The sequence below is a fragment of the Gavia stellata genome, chromosome 12, assembly GCF_030936135.1.
Source record: "Gavia stellata isolate bGavSte3 chromosome 12, bGavSte3.hap2, whole genome shotgun sequence".
NCBI lineage: Eukaryota > Metazoa > Chordata > Aves > Gaviiformes > Gaviidae > Gavia > Gavia stellata.
Window position 1 is genome coordinate 20,846,591 of NC_082605.1, and position 26,670 is coordinate 20,873,260.

General features: G+C 43.9%; 1 protein-coding gene across 3 annotated transcripts in view; it reads right to left on the reverse strand.

Moving 5' to 3' along the window:
• Window positions 1–26,389, reverse strand: part of RYBP (RING1 and YY1 binding protein) — a 41,800-nt gene extending 15,411 nt beyond the window's left edge. For 2 of the 3 annotated variants that reach the window (XM_059823313.1, XM_059823311.1), the window contains exons 1-2: window positions 26,339–26,389; window positions 25,289–25,414 (exon numbers count right to left, since the gene is read on the reverse strand). In XM_059823313.1, the coding sequence (XP_059679296.1) occupies window positions 25,289–25,414; window positions 26,339–26,370 (158 nt within the window). In that variant the 5' untranslated portion in view covers window positions 26,371–26,389. Of the gene's footprint in view, window positions 1–11,564; window positions 11,588–18,047; window positions 18,068–25,284; window positions 25,415–26,338 lie in introns of all 3 variants that reach the window. The other variant, XM_059823312.1, reaches the window with a different exon arrangement.
• Between the last annotated feature and the right edge of the window lie 281 nt (window positions 26,390–26,670).

Consider the following 26,670-nt stretch of genomic DNA (forward strand, 5'->3'; position numbering starts at 1 on the left):
AAGGAAACCCCATACTTTTCTCTTATAGAAGGATGAGTTAAAAGAGCATTCTCTCTTTTAACATGCTCAAGCATCTCCAAATTTGAGTACGTATCGACATACAATGCCTAATAACGTGGCATTGTATATAGTACCATTCCCCAAAGAGGCCTGTCAATCTTTTAAGAGAAAACTTAGTATGGTCTAATCTATGTCTGCAAATAATCAACATTTAAATAACAGTCTAAACCACCACCTGTTGTACAGCTAGAGTTGAATGAGATCTTAAGATTTGGAAGCTGCACACCAGTTATCACTGGTCCAGAATTTGTTTTGACAACGTATTTCCAACATCCATAACTTTTATTAGCAAATGGAAGGTAAATTTTAACTTTGAAACAAGGTCAATTTCTGTAAACTTGGAGACTGAAATTTTAAAACTTAGAGCCTAAGTTTTAAAATCAGCTCTGATGTAGAGAGATCAAGAGTTATTTTTTGCAATCACTGTCTATCCTTTCAAATACTGTCTTAAGATCAGTACTGACAGGACTTAAACAGCCTACAAACCTGTGAGTGATGGTCACTAGCAAGAACTACATAAAGGGGTTTCCAGTCACTTAAGCATAATGCTTAAATTTGCATTAATACTTACTCCTTGAGAAATGCAGATAACGCAGATACCCAACCTGCATATAGAGAGGCACGACAGCTTTGCTTAAAAACAACGGAAGAAATTTCCGAGTAACTCTTTTGCGGAGCTCCCTGGCAATGCAGGGATGTGCTAGTTTATCACAGTAAAATTTCACTGTGCTTGCATGACACTGGAACGCTGTACACTTAGGAAAAAAAGATTTCTTGATCATCTACCAGGCTAAGTTCATGCAGAAGCAAAATGAGAAACTACCAATTCTACAACAGATACTGAATAGTCTCAATAGGCCCTAGATCTCTAGGGATGCCATAAAAAAAAGGCCAATTGAGCAAGGCAGTAATTTTAATTCAGCTACATCAGAAGCTGCAGGCTTTACCTAAAAGACAGAAATTGAGTTTTTCCAGAAAAACCTCCTTTTTATTAAAAAAAATCCCCAAAAACCAAAACACATCTATGATAGGATTTCCTTTGATACGAAAGCAACATTTCAAGAGTCCTTGAACAACGAGGAACGTAGCTTTGCCAACAAAGCTCCAGCCTGCGGCAGCTATGCAATTTAAGAGACACACCAGGGCTGCTGCAACGTGGAGCAGACCCTGCTCCGCTGCTCCCCAGCGCTGCCCGGGAAGCCACCACAGCACCAGGCAGCAGCACGGGGAGCTGGCACCCGCTGGGACCAGTAAGTGGTACCTCACCTTCGTACCTCTGTCCCAGTGCAATCTGCGGTGAAATAGTCACTTTCAATGGTTTAGGAGGAAACCTTACTGTTCAGGAAATCAACTTGCTTTCCCAAACACAAGAATAAAAGACACTGAAGGACAATGAGGCAGGCAGATGTGTTTTTGAAAGGCCACCACATGCTCAGAGGAGCTTTTTTTCTCCAACGTGTCCTCTGAACACAATCTGAGAATGGAACACTGATGTACAAGTGACATTTCAGGGTGTCCAGCTCCATCCAGGCGGCACAATGCACCCCAATCCTGCATACACTGCAGCCCAGGAAAGCTGGAGGAGAAGTCAGGCACTGGGCTGCCATCCATAGCTGCTGTTCAAGCACTGTGGGAAGATGACAGCCCAAGAGCACAGAAACTTTTGCTTTCAGAATTATTACTCCTGGGCATGAGGAACTGACCCAGATGGTTTCAAAATTTGCCAGGAAACAATATTACAATTCAGACGCTCTTCCTCTCCCTAACTAGAAAGGCTTAGAAGAAACCTATTTAGTAAACAGTTGGTTCCCTACTTGGAGTACCAGCACGAGTTACCTACATGTGCCTAGCACGTTGTAGGATAGCGAAACTCAACCGCCTTTATAAACAAAACTAACAGAGCGCACCATCCTACGTAACAAAAAGTCAGGAGTAATTAATTGAAACAACAGAAACCTCTCCTAGTCCTCTGCAAGCCAACTTCTGATCTGCATACCACAACGATAACTACTTGTCCAAACAAAACTATCATTTCTCAAGAAAGTTCTCAGTTAAGGTGATCTTGAACCTAAAATGCTCATTTTATTGTATTCTTGAGTGTCCTACCACTGTTATCATCCTGATGACTACTATTTCGCGGCTTTGCGTATGCTCACATGGCTTGCATTTATTTGTACCACACCAACAACCAAAATCCTGAACTGCCATCATTCTGGTACAAGCCCCAGGGAGGAAAAGCAAGCAAATTCAGTTAAAAGTTCTTTTTTCTTTTTCCTTAATTCTTCAAAACAATTCTAGTGCTCCATCCTAAAGAAGTGGTTAGTCTCACTGAAAACTACCAGTTACACTGCAAACCTGTGCCAGCTGCAAATCACTCCAACTGCCCTGGCACCATCATTTAAAGTCATTTTCCATTTAAAGAGTCTCACATCACCGCCAGCACAGCCTTTCATTACCCATCCCACTTAATACCCACAATCTCTCCACAACTCACTCGCTCGGTCTCCACTGACCAAGCGGCACACGGAGACCGATGTGTGGATTATTGGGATTCCTAATGCCTTTTCTCCCTGCTGGCTGAGCGCTTGGCAGCCTGCCTGACCTGCAACACGTGTGGGTTTGTCAGCCTAATGCACTATGTCATCTGGAGAGTCTCGGGACAAAGCGGGACCCAACGGTGTCCGCATAGCAACGGCCGACGGCTCCCAAAACTTCCAGATACTACGCTTTCCAGCACTGGTGGAGAAAAAGATAGAGGTTGCTTGCCTTCCGAGAGGCAAATATGCAAGGTAAGAGCAACAGCGCTCAGCACGATCCTTTAACGGAACGCTGGAGAGTCAACACAGGGCTTTCCCATACGAAATATCCGTCCTCACTTGATTGTTATCTTGCAATGACTCAAAATCTGCACATAAAGATTCTGGATTTGAGTAACTTTTTTTTTTTTTTCCACATAACCCACCTTCTGTTAACTAAATAATGACAGTGAAAATTCAGAGATACGGGCTCAAAAGTGAGTTGTGACCAAGTCAGTTGTCACCCACCAGTTTAAGAGATCGCTATTAAACTGTACCTATGCCCAGCACTTAGTCAGGGCTGAAAGAAATGAGGCTTGGGTATTTTTCTGTATAAAAGATATACTGAGATATTTTCAAGTGTGAGGCAATACATCACCCCTGTAAATACCGCTGTAAATTCTTACAGGACAAATATACAAAAGGAAATACCATACAACATGCAAATATCAAATAAATGCAAATTTAACATCATGCCTAACTAAAAAGCGTAATGAAAGTGAAACTGGTTTGTAGATGAATGAAACACAGAAGCCGGCAGAGATCTTACTTGGAAATGGAAGAAAAGAATACACAAAATACAGCTGAAATTTCACTTCCTCTGTCCAACAAAATACAACAGAAAGCTCAAGCACTGCACATGGCACATCCTCCACAACCTCCTCAGCCACCACATGCTGTCCATACACACCAAGATTTTCTACTTTGTATCTGATGTCAGAGTACGGATTTTTTTGTGAACTATCAGAGAGCAGACAGAGATAAAGATTACCAACTATGTAACTAAATACAGGGATTTTTAGACAACATATTATAAACCTATTTTTCTGCTAATAAACACATGCTAATTACTTTGTAATAGCAAACACAGTAACAGAACAACTAAAAGAAAGTCCTGAAAAGCACTACTACGCAGTCCAACTGCGTTGAGTTTGGTTCTGGTTCAAGTGTATCATCCAGCGCTCTGCATCACAACATTCAGGCACCTCAGTCTTGGGTGTATTTGTCAAGACGCCCCTGGGTTAGGTTTATTTCCATTTAACTATGGGGAAACTGTGACAAACAGCAACTTGCTTCCTTGAGGATGACTACAGCAGAAGAAAATAAATTAAGGTTTTCTGAGCCCCAGGACTGCACCACACTGGCGATACACATCTATCAGATTAGAGAAATTACTGGCTTCTAGAGATTTGCAAAAATGACTCAGTGAGATTCTGCTATTTTATGTTGCTTCCTCCTCTAATTTCTTCCTGGATTTGTGCAGCTAATTGCTTATCACCAGAATTTCCAAGTTAAAGCAAGCTAAAAACAGAACCTTGTTTTTACACAAACGCATTACAGAAAGCGGCAGGGACTGAGTTGAGCAACCACTTCCTAAGGAGCTCATACCCTTGCTCTGCACCAAAACTGGGGAGTAAAAGGAGCAAAAGCTTTTGGGGCTAGCATAACTTTGTGAGCAATTACACACATATAAACCATCTAGCGTAAAAAACTAGAAAACATTTGCTCATCATCATCTCTTTCCATGATCTCTTGGGTCACTTGCAGCAGCAGCAAGTGCCAGGAATCAAACCTATGCAGAACTTCCCCATCCGCCTGCACTGGCCACGTGAGACAGCCCTGCCTCACTCCCCGTGGGAACCCCACTCCTGCCACCGGCTTTTCAAACCCACCTATTCCCCCTCGCCAGCTCTCAACGCAGCCACAAAGCCAGCGCACAAAGCCAGCGGGGTCAACACCAGTGCAGCAGCAGCTCTGGCGCTCGCAGCAAACACCAGCGAGGAAGGTCATGAGCGCTGAAACCCCAGCACAAGTATTTGCAGCCCGACCTGGAACCCCTAAAGTCTATTTAACATCTTTAAAAGACTGAGTGGCAACTTAGAAAAACATGTAGGCTTAAGCTCACTACCCGAAAATGGTCACTTCTGCTAGAAAACCTGGGGGTACGCAAGGTAGGAAAGGTTGAAGCAACCACCTTAATGCTGCAATAACACAACTGCTCACTTTTCAAATAAGTTTCCTCAGAAGAAACTGAAAGCAATCAAATAACACAGAAAAACACATGGAAATTATCATTATGGCATAAAAACAAAAGCAGAAAAGCTTTTATGTGCCTCCTTTTAACAAAAGAAAGTCTAATTTTGAAACAACTGCTTCACAGACTCAAGCCCACGCCCCGAGGCAGGGGCTAGGTTTGGTTTTGTTTCTGTTTATTTCACAGTTTCCCTGTTTATTCAGCTTCTTTCCTCTCCCAGTGGCAGCCAGGGCAGCACAGGGCAAGTGGCTTCATCCAAAACCAACAAGCAGTCCTGGCCCCCGACAGGCGCTCCACGCTGCTCTTCGAAACACAGGTAGCTATGTTCTTCTGAACTTAGAAGAAGCTTCAAGTCTTTTCTAAAGGAAAAGGTAGCAAATCACCTCAGAGCTTGCTTGAAAAAAAAAAATCCTATTTTTTTTCCCAAGCGTCATATTAAGCTGAAAGAAGGTAGTGAAGGTGAAGAGGGAAAAAACCAACAAGTTATACAGTCTAAGCTCGATGTAACTTAAATGCTACTTACACAACTTTTAAAAAAACACCAGCACGAGTTGGAAAAGAAGTCTCTGCTCCTTCCTTAGAGGCTGCAGACATTTCCCAGAGATGCTGGTATGGTCACCAAATGCTTGGGAAGCGTCCGACTTCTCTGCTGACGAACAAACGCACTTAGGTGCCGTTTCAGACGATCCATCCTCCACTGAAGTTCAACCTCAGCGATACCAATCCCACCAACTTCAAGTGAACGACTTTTGCCTTACAGGGGCAAAGGACCAACTTACTGAGGGATCAGGGCTGAAGGAAGAGTAACAACATGAACCTTTTAAACACACATTTGTAGCAGGAAACCCGGATACTGAACATCCTTTGCAAACAAGTATGCTCATTTTGACATCAACGATAGAGCTCTTCTACAGGAACTTCCATGGAAAGCCAGCGTTTTGACAGAGCACAAGTCTTGCTTTACTTCCTTTGGGAACAGCATACTTGCATTAAATGTAAATCTAGGTCTACAGTTCTCCTAATATCACGTACACCTAGCCAGCAAAAAAAGAAACATGATTGCAATGTATATAGAGCGCTGTGCTACTTGCGATACTCTAACGTGGCTAACAGCAGCAGTGCTGGGATCTAACACACCTGACATCAGGACAGGATTTCAAAGCCCCACGCTGACCACAGGAGAGCCCGTGTGAATGTGTGCTCCCACCGGTGCTAGCGGTGGTGGCCGTAGCCAGAGTACAGGTGAGAAGTCACAGCGGCTGGCCGAGCACATCCGACACTCTCAGCAGGCTGTAGCGCGCGTTCATGGTTGTGTTTTACGCAGCAAAATAAAGCAGTAATTGTCACATGGGGCAAAAAGAGCAGCAACGACTTGATGGTTGGGGATGCGGCATGGACTGAAATGGGGAATCACAGTGCCAGGAGAGCATACGGATCCTGCGCCGCTCTATCTTCAGCATTGTCAGGAATTGTTCTACAGCCACACATGCATTTGCTGTGTGGATACACCTTCAGCCTCAACAGTGCTCTTCTGTCACCACACGGCACCAACAGTCACCCTGTTCCTCTTAAGTAAAGATCTTCACAGTACCAGCTAAAACAAGTTTCACCAAAACAGACACAGATGCCAGTCAAAGTATTCGATAAAAGAAGGTGTTTCTCAGAAAAGTGGATTTCTAAATTAAACAGATGTTGTCTCTCAAAGGCTACCATTTCAATAACTGACATGTAGTGACATAAAATACCTGAAAATAAGCTTATAAAACGAACCTTGAATCATCAAGTCTAATGAAGCTGGCCTGTTAACGAGCAGCAGAGAAAGCATGCCCACGCACAGTGCCCGCTGCAAAAGCAGGAGCCAGGCCTTTCACAAATTATTTCTTCACTGCTTCAAAAACAAATAAAACCACCACAGCAGCTTCACAGGCACGCTCATCCGCCGCTTTTATAAGACAGGTTCCAGCAACAAAATCCTCTTTCATATTTCTTTTTTTTCTACCACCAAGAATTTTGGGTCATTTATTCTCCTCTGGTCCTCTCACAGGAGAAAAATCACTCACATAACATGGAGTCTAAGGGGTTTTTTTTCCAGAATTTTACAGACAGGTGAAGCAAAGTTCCTCATGCAGTTAAACTATTTCAATGGTATACGCGCACACCCTGCACACCATACACAGGCACACAGACAACTTGCCTGGATTACAAGTGTTCAGTGATGAGTAAACCTTTTGGATGCTGCAATACCTACAACTGCATTTTACAGAAAGCAGCAGCAACAGCAGTACTAGGGTCGTGATGTTTTTTTCAACAATTTCTACGGGAAGGTATAAGCTTAGTCTAAACCAGCCCCATGTAGTTAAAAACCTGACCTTTAGACTTGCAAGCCTGCTTTCAGGGCAACCACGCAAAACTGGACAAGTTATTCTAAATACTTCATACATTATTGCAATCACGGCATCTCTCACATTCTTTCAACCTGGATATTTTTACATCAGCTGGACTGATTTTCGTACTCGTCTAAACTTCCCCCCTTTTCACAACTCTCCAGAGCAGCCTGCCCATCACACAGGCCTGAGTGGGAAAGGATCATCCCTGACACCTTGGGACAGAGGCGATGGAAGACGACTGGTAGGCAGACGCCCCTGGAAAAGTGAGAGACAGTGAAAAAGTCCATGAATAACTAACACCTGCCTACACGCTGAAGTACACTAATTATAGAGAGTAATTGAATGACTGCTTTCCTTACTCAGGGAGGTGCAGATAAGAGGTATGGGTCTTCTCATACCTCAGATGCAAGTTTAAAACACTCTCAGTTGGCAGCAACACACAGAAAAAAGTCACCGGCTGTGACAATTAACAGCTTCATTTTAAGTCTCTTTTGTTCAAGTGACTAACTATTCTACTCAGACATACTACATGAAACAACCCTTTCTCAGCTAAACAGATATATTCAAGGCACGCAGCTAGAACCTGAATGTAAAACCTCTATGGCCGCCAACGCTGGGAAGCAGCCACACTGTATTTTAACGGGGTAGAGTCCGAGCCTCGCCAGTCCTGCCTGCACGCACAGAAGGTGCAAAGGGGATGAGGACTCCAGCGTCCTCCTACAACGCCAGCAATACTCCACTGTATCAACTGCTGCTTTTTTAAAACCAGCTTCTCAGGGAAACTCAAAAACAAGACCATGCACCAGCCTGCAGAGGAAAAGGAGAGATGTCTATAAAATGAGTTATTTCAGGACATGTAGAGACATGTGAAAAAGGACCTAGAACTTAGTGTAAGCAGTAAATCCTTACACGAGATGTCGTAAAGTAAGGTATGGATAGATTTCACGTAAGATGTTGTTTACTAGGAAAATTCCTGGAAAAATATATTTCAATTCAATAGACCTATGTTGATTTTATCCGTAACACAGTCTGTCCACTCAATCACCATTTCTCAGATTCAGATGCACGGTGGGAATTGAATTTCTTTGTGGAAACAGGTGTGAACGTTTGCTGCAACTGCTTTCAGTTCTGCCTTACCTCTGTAATAAACAGAATACAGCCTTCAATTAAAACCTCTCTTCATTAAAACATCTCAGATGTGGGATTTATTTTCTGCCACTTGCTCCCTGAATTTTAAAAAAAAAATTTACACTTTTTTCTATAATACACTTTACACAGTGGCTGAAAAGAGACTGCTTGCATAACAAGTATTATGCAATTTCCCAAATAAATAATACCCTTGTAGAGGGGAAGATTACAGAGTCCCGAAGATTTTCAAGGCTGCAGATTTGACTTCAAAAGCAAAGAGTCTGTAAAAACCATGTGCCAAATCTTCCTGAAAATTATTGATACCGCCTCAGCACCCGAAGATCCCATCAGGAACAGTGCCCCACTGTGTATTAACAAAGGACAACCTGGCAAAATACAAAATTTACCATCACAGTACTGTCTCTCAAGAATGTAAAGAGCTTGACACCAGCTTTAAAAAACCCAGCATGGATGCAGCTACCCTTATAAAGCTGTGCTTTGGTTTGAATAGCTTCTTCTAGTCCTAAGATGGTTTTATTAAATAGTAATAATAATTAGAAAAAAGACCAAACCCCCCCCCAAAATGCAACTTTATTAGCAATCTTCAGCCCAGAGTACTTTGCCAGCGCAAATATAGCAGTAGAGCATCTCAAGTTGAAAACCTACCCTAAGAAAAAAGCCCACCAAAATACCATGCAATTGAGTGATCATCATGGATTTGTTTAAAAAGCGAACAGCCCTCACACTGTAAACAAGTATGTACTTCAAATTACAAAGGGTCCAAGTAACTCATGGAGAGCAAGTAAAAAATGAAGTCCAAGTGACAGCACAGAGAAAAATAAAAGAGCAAGGGATTTGGCAAACAGACCTCAGTGCCCACCAGTCCTCTACCTTGAAATTTTAACAAATAACTTTCACAGACCTGAAAAAAATTTTGCTTCTCCGTAATTTTTTGTTGCTTTTATGATTCAGCCTTTCCCTTCCACTGGTGTTTCTCTAATCTCCACTCAGCCCCCAGCACACAGCGCTGACGGCCCCAGCGTGCTCCAGTTCTCAAGAGCCAACACTGACACCGACCCTGTTCTGGGAGAGGATAGTCCACGTGCACCAAGCCCCGCTCCAGCCACTGTACTGGCCAGGAATCTCAAACCCCCACCCAGTGCACAACTGCAGCCTTGCATTTGCACTGGAAATAGGCTGAAAGTGAAAAAGTGATTCAGTAAGTAAAAGAAGCCCATATTACTTTAAATTTATTTTCATTGAAAATTGAAGAGGTCCATTGCAAGTTTCAGATCTCGGAGTCCTGGGAGATTTTCACCAACAACTTCAGCTGGGTATCAGGGAGAAGAGAAGAGGGACATCAAGTTTTGCAAAGGCAGCATCCATCCTGCCAGAAACTACAGACATAAAATTACACTGTCACAACTGAGCTAATCAGCCACATTACAAACATAAGCTGCATTTATCTCCTCAGAACAGCAGACTTTTCTCTTAATTATCCAAGGTCAACAGCAGTGAATATTGAGCAAACTGACACACGGGGAGGCAGTGAAGATACAAAACTGGAGGGCAGGCAGCCTTACATTTGCTTAGCAGTAGTATCACATTTTAATATAAAGTTGCTCTTTTTAGATGTGAGAATTACTTTCTAATTAATCACCAATCAATATATTTAATAAGGTACTTTTTTAGAAACAGAAATACCAAGTTCTGTACCAGCATAATTCTCCTTTTTTCATGTAATCATAGAATCATTTAGGTTGGAAAAGACCTTTAAGATCATAGAGTCCAACTGTAAACCTAACACTGCCAAGTCCACCACTAAACCATGTCCCTAAGTGCCACATCTACATGTCAACTAAGAGGAAAAAATATTTTCAGATGTTGGAGTGTAAGGGTTTAAGACAACTAAAGCATCCAGTCAGACAAGGGAATCATAATTACATTACTTTTTAATCAAACTCACCCAGAATTAGAGCGACACCTCAGAATTTTGATCCCCATCTCCGCGTGCTTAAGATACTCACAGAAGTTAAACAAACAACTTGAAAGCATTACACCTCCAGTTCAATACCTACAAGACGGGAGGTCTCAGGCACACAGTCTCATCTGCTGCCTTGCTGAAATACACAGCTTTTCCAGACAGGTTCAAGCTTGTCACAAAACAGAAACTACTTTGGAAATCAATAACCATTTTGGTTTCCCTAAAAACACAAGTGGTAAAGGGCTGACAGAGTTTTACTAGTACTGTATAACAGAAAGGTATTGCGCAATTTCCCTGAAATTTCTATTAAAAAGCACAACAACAAAAATGCTTATTATTTTCATGAGCTGAAGAGTTATTTCATGTAGCATCCATAGTTACACAGCAATCGAAGATTTCTGGAATCCCAGAAGCAAAGAATAGCCCCAACAAGCCTAAGGTGAGCAGGGTTCTTGGTTTGACCAGGTCCTGATGAGAAAGACAGAGAAAAAGAAGGGAAGGGGAAAGGCACAGAAAGGTGCTTCCATACGTCGTGTGATGGAACCTACACAACAGCAACAAACCTGCCCTAACAATAAGGGTCCTGTGAAGGAAAGCATCATCCTTTAAATGCACAGTGGTCTTTATGCGACGCAGGGATTGCATGGGGCTGTATTTCTTTCCAAGTTACATTCTAGTTTCCTAAGCTTGTTGGTGACATTATATAACTATTAATTATACTGCTGTTTGGCATGCCTTTAGCTGCAATGATTCAAACTGCTTCCAGTAGCTCACTAATCCAAAGTACAATCCTCCTGACAGCAACTGACAGATTCGGAATATTCAGTTCTAGCTGAACGGAAGAAAAATCAAAACCCTCATCTGTCCACTGAAAAAACAGCCAATATTCCTGCTGACCAGACTCACAGCTCAGTCAGGGGCTGGGACACGCTGCGAATGGGACTCCAAGCCTTGCATTAACGCGCTAAGTAGCCCTCTCCACCAACAAATAACAGGCGAGGAGCAGCTCAGACCTACAGTGGTAACACACAGAATGTGGGTGAAATACAGAGAAATTAAGAGCAGCAGGCCAGGAGAGGCAGTGAGCTGCTGGGATCAGCACCCCGAGGCAATGCCATCTTGGGCATTTTCCACCCTTCACAAGCTCCCCTGGGAAGGCAGCAGCACAGCCAGACCCCGCTGGGTGCCTGCTCCACTACTCCAAAAGGCAATCCCCGAAAGGATGGCCATGCTCACACCCCAAAGCCGAGCATCCACCCACTCAAGACCAGCCGGGCAGCTCCAACAAGCAGCTGGAGTCAAGCTGTGCTAACACAGCAAAGGAAGATTCCAAAGACCATCTTGAACTTGTATGAAAAACAGAAAATTGGGTCTCTCTTGCATCTTCGTTATCGCAGGCACTGAAAGGTTTCAACCATCAGCTACCAGACCCAGCAGACCCTCTCCTCGGACGCGTGCTCTGCCTTCACCCTTCCCATCCACTCTAACAGCATGAATCTTCCTTGCAAGCTCCAATACAATTCTACATGCATTATTTATCCTCCTGCTAAGTCATGCAGTGGGATAATTACTTAACTATTGTAATGATATTTTGAAATGGCTGTACTCTATTATTCTACTTGATTTTCATGGGATTGCTTTTGCTGCATGTTTTGAGCACAAGAGCATATTTTCCTGGAGTATAAAAAGCGAAGTTTTACATTCATTTTAAGCCTATGAGCTGGATGTCAAAAGTGCATACGTAGGAGAATATCACTGTATTTTTAATGAAAACAATGTTGATATATTACTCAGATTTTTGCCATCTCTGCTAACAACCACTGAAGACATATTTTTTCATACATCTAACGAAATGTAAAAATAGTTATTAAGTAACTATTTGCGTTAATCACAAAGTTTTTTCCTTCCAATAGGATGTCATTTTCCTTGTAAGACTCCTCCTTGTAAGACTTCAGTTACAATAATTACTAAACATTTGAAAGGTGAGAGATGTGCAACATTTTTATTCACAAACTAAAAGCTTAAGTCAAAACACATTTGCATGTCTTGCTTAACACCACATTAAATTTTACTAAGATAAACACTCAGCTTAGGACTTAGAGAATTGTTACAGTAAAACATTAAATAAAATCAGTCCTTTCCGTATACTCAACATGATATAAGCTACACAGCAGAGGAGCCCAATTAAACAATTATTTATGTCTCCCTACCCCTAGGATATTCTTCAGGCTATGCATGATTCAAGACGTGCTTGCAGAAGTTTTGTGAAGTGATGAATAGGATTTCAAAAAACACAATAGTCCCAGTAGTTCAAAACTGGTAAGAAAACTTCTTCTGCCTCGAGCCAGAAATTCTTCTAGGAGGAGCCTTACTTTAAAAGCTGCTAATGATAATACTCTGAACTAGAGCAGGGAGGAAAAGCAGCATGCCACTGATAATTGACCCATCTTACCTACTAATAATCTGCTGGCTATATGAGCAAACGCATGGATACAACTCCATGGGGAAGGAATATAACTTTTTTGATCCAAGTGAGCACACAGTGTACAAATATTCTAATCCTCATATTACCTAACATCAAAACCAAGATTTTTATACAGTTGGCAGTAGAAAGAATAAACTTTAGACAGATGAGACATATCAAGAACTATGGCTTCACAGAATTTGGTGAATATATTGGACTTTCTGGGTATTTTGCTTGTTTCTGCTTAAAAACAAGAAAATGTTTGGTCACCGTCTATGGCACTTTAAAAAAAACAGATCCAAAGTTTTACCAGTCTCAGCCGCTGTTCAAACTTTAGAGGCTCCAGGACGACTGAGAGAAACGAGCCATCTGAGAAGTTGTCTGCTTACATGGACACAGACCAAGTTCTCCCCCTGAGACTTGTTTAGGGCTTTATACAACTCATTTCTCAATTCTTTTTTATCTATTAAAAAAAACACCCTGGAAAAAATAGTCTTGGAACAATGCAAGATCACAAAAGATAACCATGTTAAGTTTCACGTCAACTTATACCCTTTCTTAATGCATCGGTCTCAGAGACCTGATCCAGCCCTTGCAGCTGACAACAAAGTGCTGCACTGACTTCCGCAGCCTCTGGACATGATTCAGAAAACCAATGCAAAGAGCAAAAGGTTACATTCTCCACAAGCATCAACTACCTGTCAGACCAAGACAGATTTGCAAATGCTAGCACACTCAAAAAAAAAAGCAACCAACCGTTATTAAGCTAATTTCTTAGCACGACATCCATATTCCCACACCCATGACTAAGTAAACCTGTTCCTTACGCTATATGCCTTCATGTAAAAAAAAATACCACTAATAATTGTTTTTAAAAGCCTTCACAAGCAAGCGTAGTACATAGCTATACAATTTCATAGCTTTGAATTCAGAGTGCCAGTGGGAAAGTCAGTCTGGCTTGCGATGCAAAACAAAAAAAAAGGGCAAAAGGGGAAAAACTAAAGAGATGGAAATAAAACCAAACTACTGCTAGGTGTTATCCCTCACTCTCCCTGCACATTAGGAAAAACCCTGAGAACTGGCACAGAACTGCAACAGGTACCTTATTACGGACCTTTTCCCATTACTTGCTTGACATGCCCAGCCATTGGCAGAAGTAATGCCTCTTCCAGGCACAAGCGGTGAGACTGTCCTCACATTTTACAGCTTTATAAATGCATACGCTGAACATGAAGGTGTGATTTCCCATGCATTTACAGAGTATGTATGTGGCATACGGGCATGATGTTCTACCGCCCTGTTCATTGTTGATTTTTGTATCAATTGGTTAATTTGTAGTTGGAAAAAAATGTCATCCTCTTCATACAGACAGTGAAGTTTTTGTTTATTATGAAGTTTCACTATCACTTCTTTGAATGCTGGTTGAATAGTAGCGACTCTCAGGACAGCAGCGTAAATTCCCAGTACATGCTTGTACATTCCCAGACGATGCAACCTAGGAGTCTAAACAAACCCTTCATAGGTCTAAACTTCTGAATGCAAAGGTGTGGTCCCAGCTTGCAGAGGTGCTGCGAAACTGTAACTGTCAATAAGTCACTTAATGAACCTCAAAGTTTCAGTCTGAGCTCTGGCATTACAGACCGTCCCTGTGGATAGCCCCACAGCCCCACGGATGCTAATAACACTAGTCTCGGATGCATTAGATCCTTTTGACCTCAGAAGTTAAGCAACTTACAACTAACTTGAGTCACATCCGGTAATAAGTACTTCTAATTAATAACTCTTAATTGCTGCCAGAGTACTGTATTCCCACACCCATGATTATGCGTGTTCCTTATTCTGCTAACCCACATGTAAAATTGTGCAACTCTAACAATCCCATGCCTTTAGTACCCATACAGCACACAGCTGTGCCATTCCACTGATGCATTAGGAGCGAAGACATCGCCGTACATGACAGTGAAATGAAGTGCACAAAGTCTACCCACCACGCTGTTCCAGCAGTTGTTTCATCATTTGCTTTCTTGCTGCCCTTGCTCTTATTTTTAAACGATTATCTATACAGTTCAGAGAAAGGAAGATAAACACTGTTTTTTAAGTCTGATTTCACATGCAGTTTTTGAGAAGACATTTCAGGATTCTGAAGTGTTTTCCAAAAATTAACTTAACCTCCTATAAGCCATACGTGGTAGGGATTTCTTAGTACATTCGCCTTACAGACAGGTAAACCTATGCATGCATTACCTAATTGTTCAGAGTCACAGAGAGCTAAAAAGGCTGGGGGCGGGGGGGAGGGTGAAGCCCCCACAACAAGCAGTGCCCCGGGTGCCACCTCCCCGCTCACAGTGCTGGTGGGTACACAGAAACACCCGCCAGCCATCCGGAATAACACTTTTCTGCCAACATATATAGTTTCATTGTGTGTCACAGGGGAATTAATCACGTCTGGACACTGAGATACTGCTTATACATGGTTTGCAGCCCTGGATGATGCCTACCACCTGGAGCACACCAAGCTACCTCGAAGCTAACTCGTTACTGTCACCGCACAACAGCGCGCCACCCAGCCGTCCCTCGGACAAGCCACCTGCCGTCGCTACCGTGTGCTTTGTCTTTTGCTTTGATGGAAACCCGACGCCATCAGACACTATTAAAGTAACTTCTGCAACCCACCAGCTTCACTTTCAACTCCCATCAAGACACACCGTCCTTTGGGCAGCTGCCAGTCTTTCCTACACAAGTCAAGCTACTTGTTTGTAAAATGAATAAAATGCATATAATTCCCCCAAAATAATTCACCATTTTTACAACAAGCAGTTTTAGGCGATACAGGTTTACAAATTCCTAGTATCATGCTGAACTGGAAACATTTCCTAGAGCTTATTAAATATTTTTATTAAATTGATCAACACCCATGACTGTTACAAATAACAAATGAAAACGGTTTTGTTTCTCCGTAAGGCACCTGTAATAACTGAGGAAACAGGCATCAACCAGAGCTTCCTTGCCCTATTAGCATTACAGAGGAAAGCCTCCCCTTCTGCTGCTAATGATGCGCTCTACCCTGTATCCCCAGGAGACAAATGACTGCACTGGCTGATTGACTCCATCACAGAGCCATCGTCCATCAATGTATTGCCTCTCTTATTGAGATCTCATCTGGGGAAGAGAAAGTGCTCAGTACCACTTCCGAAAAAACAGTGAAAGCACTTTCAGAATAAGAGCTCCAAGATACATAATTAGAGACAAATGTTTCAGCAGAAACACACATTTCCAACAACCTGAACATACATGCATGCTTTATCCAACCAGGACAAGTAAGACTGATGTCCTTCTGCTAATCTAGACGATTATTTATTAATTTTTTTAAAGAAAGGAATGAAACACCTACCACAGACATACATTTCTTGGTCAAATTAAAACACAGACAGTGAATACAACCATACAGATTAAAGAATGGCAACTTGAGGATCTTTAGCTAGCTGATTTGCTAAAGGGTGAATTCCAGCCTCTTTTACACAGGCTTAAATCACACTAACATTGTACTATCCCCACTGACACCTACAAGTAAAAAGTGAAAGAAAATACAAATCCTTCCATGTGTTTATTTAGCGCACAGATAATAAAATTTTTAAAGGGGAGTAATCCTATTCAATTAAGAACAACGCCTTTAATTCCAAAAACGCTGCACATTCAGGAGCGGGACCAGGGCACAGAGGGTAACCCACGCTCAACGCTCATCAGGCAGCAACATCACTGAAGCCACCAAATCCTAGTACTTCTACATCCTCCATCCACCTCCGTGATTCGACCATGTTCAGTTGCACATGAATTACCCGGACATAGTTCCGCCTGCACAAAAATAATTTAGTTCAGGAAAAATATTTCCGATGATCAGTCTCACGTCTGTCTACTCAACAATATAAATCTGAAGAAGGCAGCTTTATCTCAGGCGAGATTTTGTCTCACTTAGCACCTCTGCATGTCACAAGCAATCCATCATAACTCTAAATCCCAGAGAACAATCTGCTTGAGAAAACAAGTCTAAACATTTATTCCTTGTTTACCCCTAAACAGAATCCAAAACTGACTTGTTTTGCATCCATTTTATTTAAAGACAACCAATCTGATAAAATCCTCAAACTAAAGTTTCTAGAACTCCAGAACATATTCCCACGTAAGTTGTAAATATAGTTTCTTCAAGTCTGCACCTCCTTATAGCAACTAACATAAAGCATACACTGTGCTTACTTAAACATGGAACATTTCAGCTCTCCACAAATTGCCATAAAATACATGCTTCAATATGTTTATCAGTCAGAAGGTTAAAATCAATTTGACTATTAAGAGACTTCTGTTTCTGCAGTAAAGAACTTAATTAGAAATTTTTAGTATTTTGATTCTCGTAGCATAGGGGGTTACTCCACAGTCCCAGGCCAGTGTCTCAAATAAGACCACGTACAGTTCAAAATGAGGTCTCCTGGTTTCACGATCCATACTTAGATCCCTACAACCCCTTTTTCCAATGCATTTCCAGCATTATTTAACAGGAGATTGGCTGTGGGTTTACTTTTAACTTTCACAAACGCAGGCAGCACTTCAACAATAAAATACTATCAAAACAATGCCCAGTTTTAGCCAGTTAGTTTTGTTTTTACTATGAAGGAGTTGAGAGTTGCCTGACTCTGAAGACACCAAGTTACTCAACAGTCAAACAAAACCCACCAGGCCAGCAAGGAGAAGTGATGCTTTTCCCTCTCACTTATATTCGAGCCAGTTAGAATTACGATCTTTCCCCTGTTTAATAGGCAGTGAATTTGTTGATGTACCAATTAGCACTCTGCTACAAAGAACATGCTCCTAATTAATAGCTGGCTTATGGGAAGAGCTATGTTAAGGATTTGGTCATACCTCCAGATGTACCAAAAAAGTGTGAAAGGAGCTCTGGTTGATGTAAAGAAAATCTGTCTGCACAAAGAGACAATCAATGTATTTAGCATGCATCAGCTGTAAAAGGAACTTATATAAATGTAGTGGAGGCATTTCCACATTACTTCTGTCGTATTGTGTAATGCTGGACATCTGCTTAGGGTAGCATGTACAGGTTACTCAGTATTTGTGGTCTGCTTTTTTACCACGTCCTTAATAAACATGAAGTGGCAATAGCGATAATTTGTCCTTACCTGTCTGAAACACGAGTACTTTAAATAAATCCTCACAAACCCTTCTGTAAGACCCCTTCCCTCTGGAAATGCCCAGATTTCTCCTTTTACCTTGTGAAGAAAGAGAACAGATCTAAGAGAGATGTGAAGTACAGCTGCAAGACACAGCCACAGAGAGAGTTTGTATGAATCTTATTTCAGGTCAGAGCTATGTGTTATGAAACTCCAGCGCACCTTGCAAGTGACCTACATTGCGGGACTGAAACCCACTAACCTACAGAACCACCTGAAATCCCACAAAATAGGTCAGCGGGTTTCTTCGTAAGAAGAATTACGCAGACAAGGAGAGACAGACGTAATATAGGATAAGCAGAGCGCATCCTTCGCCTAATGTAGGAGCATCCTTCACCTAACACAGGAACACTCTGCAAGCCGTATCTCTCACCCTGTTGCCATATTCCTGCACACCGGCAGGACTTCCCAGAAGCACTGTGAACTTCTGTGTTTCACCAAGGGACCCTGGAAGGAGCTGTCTGGTCGTTCAAGCCTGATGGAGCAGGAAGAAAAGGAGCAGCACCGCAGCAAGGAACAGTAAGCCTACCAACAGCAAAGCTGTTTAATTCACATTGCTAACGCAAAGCAGGTCTCACAGCAGCTGGAATACAAGTGACACCTGATTCACGATCAGCCTGGAGTTAACGGCAGGAGTACCCAGGCTATAGCACAAAAGCTGGATGTGGCCAGCCAAAATAACCCATCCAGCCCACAGCACATTACCTGCCAACCTTCAATCCTCATTGGTCTTGGGTCCCATGCGTTGCTTTCAGGGACCTAACAGTTCAGCCAAAACAGAGCCCCGCAGTACTACGAGCTGCTGGGGAACACTAACACGCAGCACAGGACAGTCAGCCAAGATCCCGCAAGAGCCGAGGGTGGCCGCAAAGAACCACACTTCGTACCCACCACCTCCCTCCTCTCAGCTATTGCGCCGGTCAACACTGCAAAAACACTCTTCTATTTCCAGTTCATAAAAGGTTCCACTTATGAGATGAACCCACATCAGTGTGCAAATACACACGCCAATCATGCAAATGCAGCAGCCCCTCCACAGCCAGCTGACGGAAACATGAAACAATCAGGGCAATTAAGAAAGGCACGCAGAGAAAGTTGCTTGGCATTCCTCTGCCTACCAGTTCCCCACAAGGACCTGCTGAGAGCGAGGGCCAGTATCCCAGTGGACGCAACGTCTGTTTACAGCAATGAAAGAAAGTTACATGCCCTCTCCTCCTACATGCACATACATACTTTGATTTACATTCCTGTCTCCCAAAAAAGCAGTCTATGGAGGAAGGGAAAAATGAATAATATCCATGCTGCATATTATCAGTGATAGATTAACACGCTCAGTGTTGCGCTTCATCTATTAGATCTTTATACAGTGTCCAACAGAAATCAGAGATCGATCTTTAAACCCTACCATCCACAATCATTTAACCTAAATGGGTAATCCACATGAAAACCGTAACACAGATTTCACTACGTTATTTAACATAAAGACTTTTTTCTCCCCTAATAAAAAAAGCACCCCAACAGGTATGGCTTCTTAATAGGATCCTATCCAAGTGGTAGAAGCAAAGTGAGTCACAGCAGCCACCACACTACCAAGGGTGTTTGTCACCTACAGCATTTCAGGCACCCAAATTTGGAAACCATAGTGAAAGGGTATTGCCAAGATGCTGCAGGTCAATACTGAGAATCCTCCCTGCTGAGAATGATTTCCCACAGCTGCTGAGACCCAAGAGAAATGCTGGGGTGATGGTAATGAGATCATTAACGCCAGAGCCAAACACAGCAAAGAGCAAATCAGGACACAATTCTTCTTGCTTTCCAACAGCCCAAGAACAAGATGCAGCTCTTATGCCAGTGTTACATTTGCACCAGGATGACAGATAATAGCTGACCTGAAGCCGAACAGCTTCATCTGCTCGGATGAAGTTTCACAGACTAACTCTATACTAGTTTAAAAAAAAAAATGTGTAGCATGAATCTGTACCACTTGTCAGTTTATAATGGATCAATACCCCAAGCCACATAGCTGAGGTATCTGGGGTCCAAACAATGTATCATCAAATCACAGCCCCAGAATTTGGGGCTTCCTGCAAACCATCAGCATTGTCTGCTTGTAAAACGCTAGGTTTGCAAAAGGCTCCTCCTGTCCTTAGCTCCCATGCCCTGGTGGGACCTAGCAAAAGTACTCCTCATCTACAAATTCCGAAAGTAACAGCTAATTACTTTTAGACAGTGCTGGTAAACAAGGTATGAGACAACAAAGGTCTGAAGAGCTCCTTGCATGTGGGCAAACATTTTGCAAATAGGTATTGTACATTCCAGCACTCAAAACTACCTAGGCAGAGTTACACTGCTCTCATCATCCATTACCACCAACAAAGCAGTCCCCGAGGGGACACATCCTCAGGATCTGGATGGCCCCATGGAGCGCTGGCATGACTCCAGGACGGTACAGGCCACACTCTGCTCCACCTGATCCAACTGCCATTTAACTTCAGGGAGCAACGGGAAAAATAGGGATGATTTAACCATAGATCTAAATGGCCATTTAGTAAAACAAATATTCCAGGAGTAAAGACACCAACGTTCCTTCCACAACAGCTTTTTCTAGACGAGTCGCATACTCCATTTTTATAGAAAATAACCCAGTTAAAGGCCAGCTATGATGCTAAATAAAACCCACCTTAACGCAGGTGAAAGCTATTTAACTTGAAAGAACTGAATGAAATCACTTTGCTTCCAACCTACACCACAGCTACAGACCAAAGCAAGCATTTTTAGAACAGTCCTGCAAATACACAGCAAATAAGCAGGGCATATATTAGTTGTACGGAGGTCAGGATCATGAGCCTGATTCCTCATTCCAGGAATAGCAGGACTATCTAGTGTCTATTCTGGTCAGCCCAGCCTGGATGCAGAACAAGAGAATACTTTTCAATAGTGACATGGACAGTAGTTTACGTCCTTCAAGGTGCTAACTTAGATCCTGCAAACATGCCAAGGAATCTTCTGGAGAACTAAAGGGGAACAAAGGCCAGTATCTATCCGAGAAGCCTGTTCCACACAAGAGAAAATTCATTTTTAAATTATGGTGAATAGTTTCAGCTCGGCCTCCTCTCAAAAAATAAGGATGGCAGAAGAGTGAAGCACTACTGACATACGCTCCTTGAGCACTCCACAATGAAATGTATGTTCAAATCACTTGAAGCAAACTCCAAACCATGCACTTTAGGCATACAGGTATTAGTAAGTATTTCTGTTGCTAAGTGCCTGCCTTGCAGAGGACATACACACTACAACTTGTTAATTTTGTACTAAAAAGTCCCATTGTTTTGTTAGTTTGCATGTCAGACATACAGTTGTTGCTCTCGCATCTTCCACTGACTTTTTTTAGTGCATTTCTCTGTAATCAAGGCACATTCATGACAGAGGATGTGAAGTTCAGAAAAGCAAAGCACTCGTCCTAACGTTAGGGAAAAATTAACATCAGAGAAGCTCCGTCACATCACACCGCTTGCCTATTCATCCAAAAGGAAAGATTCAGAAAATAGTAACTACCTCTGTGAAATCAGAAGTGAGGGGAACATGCTCCTTCCAAAGATGTCTGAAAGCAGTCTCACACAGAAACACTACACAGCTGTGCCTGAGAGGAGAGAGGAAGCTACAAGAAGAGGTGTACAGGAACACAACATGCAGAAACCATCAGAGAACCAAAGGGGAAGAGGAGCGAGAATACCATTAAGAAAAACAAATGGAAGCAGGGAGCCATCGTATACCCTCAAACAGGAACACAGAGCTCCCCATAACGGGAAATACAAGGCCAAATTCTGCCCTCACATTCCTAGGAAATCCAAAGTAAACTTTCCTTCCGCATTTGAAGAAGTAATGGGTATTTCAAGGGAACGCGTGTCCATGGAGCAAACTTCCCAGCAGAAGTTTTAATTCAAGCCTTCTCCTATATGCAGGAGCTGGTGGGGCTACACCAGAGCAAACCACCAGAAGAGCTGCAGGACACAAGTTGAAGTGGAAGCACAGTTCCCTGGAAGCGGAAGCACAGTTCCCTGCGCCGCTACACCAATACAAAAACCTCCAGGAAAGAAAAAGGTATTGTACACCCCAGCAAACATGTTACCATCGCTCACTCCCAAGCTAGCCAGTTAAATAATCATCTCACCCAACTGAACGTTGTATTGCACATAGTTTACACCATTGCCGTGATCCTCACGGAAGGAAAACCTTAGAAAAACTCAACATACTGGCCTAAATAGAGCGTAATAAAGTTTAACCATAAAATAGTAACAATAAAGTTGAGGAAAGGGAGTTAGTGACATACTGTAACAAATCCAGTATTCAAGTTAAGTACTACAGGTTTAATGTAATCTTTGCACGACATCTCCCAATTCTCTTGAGATGGATTTGACCTCATTTTTATTTAAAAGTGCAACTGAAATATTTATAAACAGCCCCTTGAAAAAGTATTCAGGTACAATTTAACTGTTTAGCATCTACAGTGATTTTGACTTGGCACGTCAACTCTAAAATTCACTGTGTTTGAAGCTCCTTTCGTGAGATCCTAGGGAAAGGGGATAGTCAGATCTGAGAAAGTAAAACTTCGAACTGCTGCCAGCCACCCCTCCCACACACCAACAGATTATATAGAGTCTGAAAAAATATACACACAGTGAGAATTAGCTAACGTCCTAACTAGTTCTCAAATCAGAGAATATTTATCAGCCAAAGTAAATTCTACAGCAAATAACTGGCTTCACAGTGGAGGGGGGGAGAAGTAGGTCATGCCAGATCGTAATAAAAAAAACTGGGCATACTGTAACTGCGCACAATAATTTGATGAAAACCAGTTGCCTCACCAGGTCTACGATGTCTGCCTTTCACTACTTTGTTGAGTTTTTTAAAAAGTGAGTTTGATAAATTTCCAGTAAGTGTTACTGAAGTAAGCCTTAACGAAGCAAGGCAGTTTTAAATGTGGAAAAGTGTCATCAACTTGCCAAACTGCAACTTAAAAGTCAAGCTCATCAGACACCTTATACTTCACATAATAAATTATCAATTATAACTCATTAAGTATCTTTACATCAGTCATTTATTTAAAAAATTCTGAAGAATTTCCCTGGCATCAACTTGTACGTCACATACTGTAACACTCAAAGCAATACCACAACAAAGAGAAGACCTGGGAGGTCAGAGTTCAACATACGACGCTCACTCACGATGTTCAATCACTCCTGCTTTCGGTTATATTTATTCATAAATGATATAAATATGCAAGACGACATGATGGTCCATTGAGTATTTTAAATACTTTCTCAAATTCTACAAACAAAAGCAATTTAAAAAGCAGCAAAAATGAATAGAAAGCTGATGAATTAAATGAATTAAAATTAGAAGCTATTCATAAGGGTCCATTAAAAGCTAAACAGAAGTACAATGTTACAGACCCGAGGATCACATCTGCAAGTAAGGCTACAGCTCTTAACCTGAAATCACCAACTGCTATCCCTCTTAAGGGCCCTTTAAGAGACAAAACATCCTACTACTTCAACAAACAGTTCAAAAATTATCGTGAAAAAAAATAGTAAGGGCACGCGAGAGAAAGCTGCTGCTCGCAAAATGAACATCAGCATGGCGGCCAAATGAAAATGATCAAGTCTGATACAAGATAAAACCCATATGGACTCCTACATCTCATTAAGGCTCTCCTCCCACAAACACCCGTGCACATGCTTGACGTGACGCTGTGAGAACTCTCGGTGACTGCAAGGCTATGCACTGTAGTAGCACAGTTACAGACCAGCCGGCTGCAGGATCAACGTGTTTCACCTGAGCCAAGAGGGAAGCCAAGGAAACAGAAACCCACAGAAATCAAGCGTGCTGTGACAGTTTAGTTGCGTGACAAAACAAGATTGAACAAAACGAGTGAAGAATCAGCTCTAGCTGCATACAGAACACTACTGTCCCGAAAGCTCGACTTTACCCAATGCTATAACTACACTATTTAAAATTGTTTTAAGTTCAACACCTCTGTATATTTTGTAAAAAGCATAGCGATACTTGTAACCAATGTGCATCATAAAACACATGGTGAAGTACTACAGCACTCTGTTGCTGTAACTCGGACAGTTTCAATGGCCCAAAAACATGCTCCCCATTAAAAATGTAGGCACTTCACATTGTTTAAAGCACAGCGCAAACAATAACCAACCAAACATGCTTTCACCTCCTTTGTCAATCAAGTCAAGACAGCCAAGTCATGCAAACAGCCTCCTGATGCGAGCATCTCAATACACTGCCTAACTAAAAGGAGGAAAATGATGCCTTTCACAATGGAAGTCTTACGGACTACATCCTTGGCAAAGCAGGGCAACAGGAACTCAAATTTAGAAGGCACAATACGAACAAAATCAGAAGTCAACATGGTAGAACAAATCAGAAAAAGAAAGAAAAAGCAGAGCACCACATGCCTGTTTTAGCACCAGCTTACATTTCCAGGACAAACTTTCTGAACCCATTAACTAGGAGAGTGCAAGTTTTGTGGGGTTTGTTTGGGTTTTTTTAATTAAATTAACTACTGTATGTCATCTTCATCATCTCATACAGACTTCCACCGTTACTCAGCGCAAGGCAACAGGAGAGACCTGACAGCTAAAGCTTTCAGAAATCCGCACCATTCCCAATACTGAGCACAAAGCTGATTCCTTTTGTATGACAACAGACACCAAGAGATCAACATCTCAGGAAGGGAGTTGTTGTTCTTGGGGCATCTTTTAGTTTTAGCCGTTTCCCTTCTCGCTCCCTAATCCTCAAGCATTTCTACTCATGTAGAAAACACAGGTAAATCTCCACCCAAACCACAGAAAACCGTCTGCCCCAAACCACAGTCAGAATGCTTCTGGCTGCCGATGGATCTCCAAGAGGTCCTCCGTACATCAGCGACAAAAAAGCACAGAACAACAAAAAGATTCAGGTCGCTGCCACATCCACAGAACATGTCTTCCAGCTCTAATTAAGCGCTTGAAAGAGAATTTTTAAAATCCACAAGCTTTTGAACGGGGACGGAAGGGACTGCATCGGGGGGGGGGGGAACGGGACTGCAACCAGCCGATATCCAGGCGAGAAGGGAAAAAAAATCAACAAGTCGGCACAGCCCAGCGCGGAGCAAAAGCCGCGTTGAACGGTGCGGACGTACCTTGTGGAGGTGCCTTTCCTGACATCGCAGATGCTGCATTTGAAGGCTTCGGCGCTGTTCCTGAAGGTGCACACGCTACAATCCCAAAAGCCTTCGTCGGCTGCAGGTTTGGCTTGCCTTTTCGGCCTTGAGGAGGGGGAGGGAGAGGGGAAGCGTGTGTGTGTGTACGTGTGTGTTTGGGGAGGAGGAGAGAGGCGGCGGGAGGAGGAGGGAGAGGAGGAGAGAAAGAAAACACACACATGAGAAACCATGTTACAGAGCCCCGAAACCCAGCGCCTGCTCTCACCGCCGCTCTCCCCCCGCGCCCGGGAACAGCCGACAAACACCTACCGGGGCCGGCGCCCGGAGAGGTGCGGTGCGGCGCCGCGCTCCGCCCCCGGCCCCGCGCCGCGGGAGGGCCCAGCCGGGCCGGGCCGGGCCGAGCCCAGCCGGGCCGGGCCGGCCGCCTCCCCCGGCGCCCCCCGCACCGCGGCGGGGGCCGCCCCCCTCCCTCGGAGGGAGGGTGGGAGAGTTTGAAGGCTGGGAGGCGCGTTCCCTCCTCCACCTTGTTAAACCTCCCTTTGTCTGGGAGCAGCGAGTGCGCGGAGCGGGAGTGCGAGCGAGCGGAGCCGCCATGGCTGCTCTCACACCAGACCAGCCCTGGCACCGGCGGCAGGCAGAGAGACACCGGCACTCCGCCTTCTCCCGCTGCCCTTCCACGCTCCCTCCATCTTAGGAGCCTCCCTCCCTCCCTCCCCGCCCGCAGCCCCCCCGCCCCGGCCCCCCGCGTACCTGGCGGGGCGGCGCGGGCACGCCGCCCCCCTCCCCGCGCGCTCCCTCCATCTTAGGAGCCCCTCGCCGCCGCGCCCCCCCCTTCCCCCGCGGCGGAGCACACGCACGCAACTACCAGCCAGGGGCCTACCCACCGCCATCCCCTCCCGCCGCGCCAGCGCCGAGCCGGGCCCGCCGCCGCCGGCGGGGCAGGGGCGGGCAGGGGCGGCCGCCGCCGCGCTCCCTCCATCTTAGGTGCCTCTCCTCGCCCGCCCCCGCGCCCCCCGCGCCCCCGCTCACCTGGTCGGGCTCTTCTTGTCGCCCATGACCATGGATCGGGGCCGCCCCTGCCCTGCGCACAAAGAAAGAGGCGAGGGGGAGGGGAGGGGGACGGGGCTGCCTCCGTCCAGCAGGCTCCGGCTGCTCCTCACCCCCGCGCCGCCGCTCCTGCCGCTGCCAGGCTCCGCTCCAGACTAGCAGCGCAGCGCAGCCCGGCGCCCTCCCTCCTCCTCCTCTCCTCCTCCCTCCTCTCCCTCCCCGCGCCGCGCCGCTCCGGCGGGCGGAGCTCGCCGCCGCGCCGCGGCCAATGGGGGCGGCCCCGCCGCCAGCCCTGGCGGGGAGGAGAGCGGGGA